Consider the following 5408-nt stretch of genomic DNA (forward strand, 5'->3'; position numbering starts at 1 on the left):
CTCACGGCCTCCAGGGAGAAGATACCCTCTGGGTGAATCCAGTGCTCGTGGGGTGGGTTGGGGGACTGTGATGCCTCATGCTCCCTTAGCCACTGTGCCCCTCACATCTCTGCTGGTGAATGGTGACCCTCTGGTGGCCAAAGCGTCCAGGGGGACTGCCCGCCAGAACCAGGATGGGAAAGTGGCCAGGGCCTGCTCAGATGGGCACAGGTTGGCTGCCTTCGGGATCTTCTGGGGTTCCAGTGCCAACTCTCTGTGAACTGGGACAGCAGGGGTCTTTCAACAACCCGCACTGGCGCTGACCACCCACTGCTGTTCCATTCCCACTGCTTCAGCCCCACATTTCCAGCCCTGCCTTCCAGGACATGCGCGGTGACCACGTGAGCTCTTTATTGTTAGAGAACATCTCCACACATGTAGCACATGCCAACATACATGGGGACACTGGTGAGCAGTTCACAGCACAGCCCCCACCCCCGCCCTGGACTCCTCAGCTCACCCCTGCACCAGGGACAGGGCAGGTGCAGGGAGAGGAGGCCCCATCTCGCGGACTGCCACACTGGGGGTGGGAGATAGGCGGGGACTGCTGTTGGCTCCCTGCCTCAGCTAGGCGTCCGGTTCTGGGTTGTCCAGCGATGCCCTCTAGGTGCCTGAGTCCAGCCCTAGCTGGGGTCCCAGCAGGGTTCAGAGGGGTTCTCAGTCAACCTAGAGAGGCCACCAGCCAAGGGGATCTCCGCAGATGAGTCCTGGCTGCCACCACCCCTCCCAGACTGCAGCTTCTTGCCAGGAAGGCCTCGGCCAGGCGCAGATGGGGCCTTGTGGTTGCTGGTGCTCCGCTCCTCCTGCAGCACTTTGCCCAGGCGCCAGCGGTGCCAATGCCGCCGAAGCTCCGACTGCACCTGGGGTGGGGGGTGGGGCAGGCCAGTCCCGGGGTCTGCCTGTCCTCTCTGCCCCACCGGGACCTGCTGTGGGCCCCGTCGGAGATGCCCAGTCTCCACTCTGAGGCGTGCAGAGCGACACAAGCTCCCTGCTGGGCACAGCTATGCCACCCAGCATCGCCACGGAAAGCACAGTCTGCAGACACCTGGGAACCCCCACTGTGGACACCCTAGCGATGGGGCTGAGGCCAACCTGTCTTGGGGGTCTGACACCCAGCGCCACGGCAACTGCATCCAATAAGAGCAGGTGGAGGGAAAGGCTTGGGCCACATGTGTTCCAAGCCCTGGGCAGGGGTGGAGCTGGCATCCCTGTGCCACTCTCTGCCCCTGACCCTGACGGCCAGGGCTGATGGTCTCAGACGCCCCCACTCCCACCTACCTCCTTGTTGAGGAAGCAGTAGAGGACAGCCACCAGCAGGCCCTGGAGAGAGATGGTGGTCAGGGGTGGCATGCTGCGCCCCGGGTGGGGGAGCCGCGGGCAGGCAGGCACCTGGAAGGAGCTGAGGAAGAGGTCGAAGAAGAGCTTGGCAAAGCGCAGGGTGCCCTGGGCGTGCTCGTCCGTCACAAAGGCGAAGACCACTTCGTGGACACCCAGCAGGGGAATGAGGGTCAGTGTGGACTTGGCCAGCCTACAGAGGCAGAGCCTGAGTCACCCACCACCCTCGCCCTCCACCCGCACCATCCACGTGGAGCTTGGAGTCCCCACCCCCAGCTGCCCTCTGGCCCTGAGGGTCTCCAGGTCTCGAGGCGCCGGCCCACCGTGGCACTGCACCCACCGGAACTTGTAGTCTGTGTGGTGCATCTGCTGCGCCCGCAGCTTGGCCACGAGCAGGTGAACAATGCGGACGAAGATGAAGAAGTTGATCTATGTGAGAAGGGCACGAGTCAGGGGCACCCTGAGCCCCAGGGGACAGCTCTGTGCCCTTGGAAGGCCCCACCTGACCCTCCTGCAGGTGGGTCTGGCAGCCAGATAGGCCCTGAGCCACAGAGCCCTGGGGCTGGTGGGCACCCAGCCAGGGAGGAGCAGCCTGGCTCAGTGCCTAGGGTGCTGGCCAGTGTCCTGGTGCCCTGTCTGGGTGCCGGCTCCCTCCTGGCCCTCCCAGGCAGGACGCTGCTGTCTCCTGGGGCAGCCTCAGGACGCCAAGGGAGGAGGGGCCTGGCTTGCGTTCCTTGCTCTTCATTTCCTCACCAGGATGGCCAGGAAGACAGGGGACCGTGGGATCCACCAGAAGCCCATGTTCTTATTGCTGGTCCAGCACCTGTGAGGCCGGGCCACTCACAAACTGGGGCACAGCCCCCAGCCCCTCAGCCCCTCAGCGCCCCGGTCCCGATCTTGTCAGGATCTAATTCAGGCCTCAGGAAAGGAAGGTAGAAGGTCATGAATGACCACCCTCCCCAGGCACCAGGCTCATCCCTGGCCCCTCCCTGCCTCGGGCCAGAGCTCCACACCCCAGGTCCCCGGCCCCTTCCCCGGGCCATCCGGCCACTCATACTCACTGGTTGTTCTCGAACAGACACTTGACCACCACCCAGGGGATGATGAACAGCATGGGGGCACCTGTAGGGGGCAGCAGCTGTGGTCTCAAGGCCCGGCCAGCCTGCCCCGACCCCCTCCCGTGTCGGCCCACTCACCCCAGCCGATGCCCAGGTAGAGGCTGAAGAAGCTCCTCTCAGGGAGGGTGGCCAGGCCCAGCAGGTTGTGCAGGTACAGGCCCTCAACCAGCAGCCAGCAGTAGTTGGCCACGACGCCATATTGCATGAACACCGCGGCCACACGGCAGCCGGCCACCGCCTGGCACAGGTGCAGTGTGAGCGCGGCCACATGGCCACCTGCCTGGCTGCCCACCCACCTGCCTGTGTGGGGCCGCTGACAGGGACTCACTCCATCACTGAGCCAGCTGCGGACACTGAGGTCGTCGCCAATCTTCTGGCTGTAGCGGGTCCTGAGCAGCCCATCGATGACCAGCACGGAGCTGGCCTTCAGCACGAAGGACACAAACAGGTTCGCATGGATGGCGTTGCGGGTGCAGTGCAGCTTGCTGTGGGGACAGCCAGTCAGCAACCGCCCTCCTCCCTGCCCTCTGCGGCCGCCCCGGGCACTGGTGGGATCCTACCTGAGGCCCCCCAGGATGGCCAAGGCGAGGAGCAGAGCCCCCAGGGACAGGCTGTAGCCCACCGTGTACATCACCTGGAAGCTGCTGTACATCTTAGCCACCTCCTTCTGCGAGTTACAGTGGCCTGTGAGGGCCGGGCGGGGACCCCCATGCCCGTTCCCATCCAGCCCCACCACACCCGCCTGCCGCTGGCTGACCTGGACCTCAATCTCCTCGCCATCCATCTGGCACTGAGAGGCGTCACGCCAAGGCTGCCCCCGGGGTCCGCGCACCCACTGACCATCGGGCCCACATCTCTTGAACACGAAGCGGTGTTGCACTGCAGGTGTTGGGGGAGGCTGGGGTCAGCCCCACCCCTGGGCCTGCCCCTCCCACAGTTCCTCCCCTCTATGGGTACCTTTGTGGTACCAAGGCAGGTACCAGGGGCAGGAGATGTTGGCCGTGGTATTGGCGGGGGTGTCTGGCCAGCAGGAATACTTGTCGAAGGTTCTGTTACAGACCAGCTCTGCAGGGCAGGGCAGGGTAGGAGAAGGGGCTCCCTCAGCAGGCCTCTTGCCTCTCTCTGGAAGCCTGAGCTCGGCTGTCACCTCCCCCAGGACACGACCTGGGCTGCTTCCTCCCCCCCGACCTTCACCTCCCCCATCTGACCTCCACCTTCCTCACCTGACCATCCATCTCCCCTGGGCCAGCCTCCCCTAGCACTCCCAGCCCATCCCAGAGTTCCAGCTCTATAGGACACCTTCCCTCGGAGAACCCCCATCTCAAATGTCCCCAAACCCACACTGGGGTCCCCCATTCTCCATGACTTTCTCGCAGTACCTCCCTCTCTGGGGGCGGAACCCCAATGCCATTTTCATCCATCCCAGGTGCACTGCCAAACCTGTGGCTGCCACACCCGCTGCCCTCTGCCCAGTGGAGGCTGCCTCCCTCGTCTGAACTGTGGCACTGCCTCCCAGGTAAGTCCTCCAGCCCTAGCCTCGCCCTGCACCCCAAGTGTCCAGGCCATGATATGCACTCTCCACCCAAGCCCTCCCAGGCCCGTGTGCTCTGCTGACCCTCTGGGTCCCACCTCCCACGCCCTGGCACTGTCTGCCCACTGAAAACTCCATGGGGCTATAGGCGGTATTACGCGTCTGGGCCGGGGGGCACGCAGCAGCAGCCGGTTCTGGGGCAATTCCACTGTTCTGTTATTTCCTGGCTCTGCGGCCTTAGGCAAGTCCCCAGCTCTGTGGCTCAGCTACCTGGCTACCTCACCTGCCCATGGTGGTGGGGTCTGAGGAGTGACAGGGCCCCTTGGCGGAGTCCTCAAGGCCTGCATAAGCACCCAGGAACCTTCCCATGAAGAGAGCTCAGGAAAGGCTGAGGCCAGGCACAGGCTGAAAGGCTCTGGGTGGGGGCTCACCCGTGGGAGGGGGCAGCAGGCTCAGGTTGTGGTGACACTGGTCACTGTAGAGCTTCCAATTCTCAAATAGGAAGTCCATCACCTGAGCGGAGGGGGCCTGTGGCTGGGGGACACATGCACAAGCAGCCATACAGACAGGCAGGCAGATGGACACACAGATAGGCAAACACGCAGACGGACAGACAGACAGACAGACACGCAGGCAGGCAGACAGACAGGCAGACAGGCAGAAAGACAGACAGGCAGACAGGCAGGCAGACGGACAGATAGGCAGACGGACAGATAGGCAGACAGGCAGACAGACAGATAGGCAGGCAGGCAGATGGACACGCAGGCAGACGGACAGCCAGGCAGGCAGGCAGACAGAGAGCCATCAGTGTGCAGTCCTCAGGAGGGCCCCTGGGTGCTGAGGGTGCTGTGAGTCCTCACCTGGCAGGCCAGCAGCAGCAGCAACAGTAGCAGGGGTCGACGTGGCTGACAGGGGGGCATGCCTCTGGGCAGCTAGCTGCCTCCCACATCTGGCAGGGGCTGCACAGCTGGGGCAATGCAGTCCTGGTGGGTGTGCGTGCTCCTCCGAGGGCAGCTGAGTGGCAGAGCAGCAGAGCCTGGGGAGCCCTGGCCAGTGGGGGGGCCCTCCCCTTAAGCTGCCCCTCTGAGCCTCAGAGTCCTACGGATAAAGAGGGAGCTGGGGGCTGGGCATGGTGGCTCACGCCTGTAATCCCAGAACTTTGGGAGGCCAAGGCGGGCAGATCACAAGTTCAGGAGATCGAGACCATCCTGGCTAACATAGTTGAAACCACGTCTCTACTAAAAATTAAAAAATTAGCTGGGCATGGTAGTGGGTGCCTGTAGTCCCAGTTACTCGGGAGGCTGAGGCAGGAGAATGTGTGAACCCAGGAGGCGGAGCTTGTAATGAGCCAAGACGGAGCCACTGCACTCCAGCCTGGCAGACAG

At 63.6% G+C, this 5408-nt stretch overlaps 1 protein-coding gene across 4 annotated transcripts in view; it reads right to left on the reverse strand.

Annotated features, from left to right (window-relative positions):
* Positions 1-370: 370 nt before the first annotated feature.
* The window catches only part of GCGR (glucagon receptor), an 8881-nt gene continuing 3843 nt past the window's right edge, over positions 371-5408 (reverse strand). For 2 of the 4 annotated variants that reach the window (XM_017879251.1, XM_017879250.1), the window contains exons 2-13: positions 4884-5121; positions 4455-4557; positions 3450-3557; positions 3250-3371; positions 3053-3159; positions 2821-2977; positions 2571-2730; positions 2436-2496; positions 2128-2197; positions 1715-1803; positions 1318-1567; positions 380-899 (exon numbers count right to left, since the gene is read on the reverse strand). In XM_017879251.1, the coding sequence (XP_017734740.1) occupies positions 663-899; positions 1318-1567; positions 1715-1803; positions 2128-2197; positions 2436-2496; positions 2571-2730; positions 2821-2977; positions 3053-3159; positions 3250-3371; positions 3450-3557; positions 4455-4557; positions 4884-4943 (1524 nt within the window). In that variant the 5' untranslated portion in view covers positions 4944-5121 and the 3' untranslated portion in view covers positions 380-662. Of the gene's footprint in view, positions 900-1317; positions 1568-1714; positions 1804-2127; positions 2198-2435; positions 2497-2570; positions 2731-2820; positions 2978-3052; positions 3160-3249; positions 3372-3449; positions 3558-4454; positions 4558-4883; positions 5122-5408 lie in introns of those variants that run through there. The other 2 variants (XM_017879252.1, XM_017879253.1) reach the window with 2 other exon arrangements.

The sequence above is a fragment of the Rhinopithecus bieti genome, unplaced genomic scaffold (genome assembly GCF_001698545.2).
Source record: "Rhinopithecus bieti isolate Rb0 unplaced genomic scaffold, ASM169854v2 scaffold_9899, whole genome shotgun sequence".
In the NCBI taxonomy this organism is placed as follows: Eukaryota; Metazoa; Chordata; class Mammalia; order Primates; family Cercopithecidae; genus Rhinopithecus; species Rhinopithecus bieti.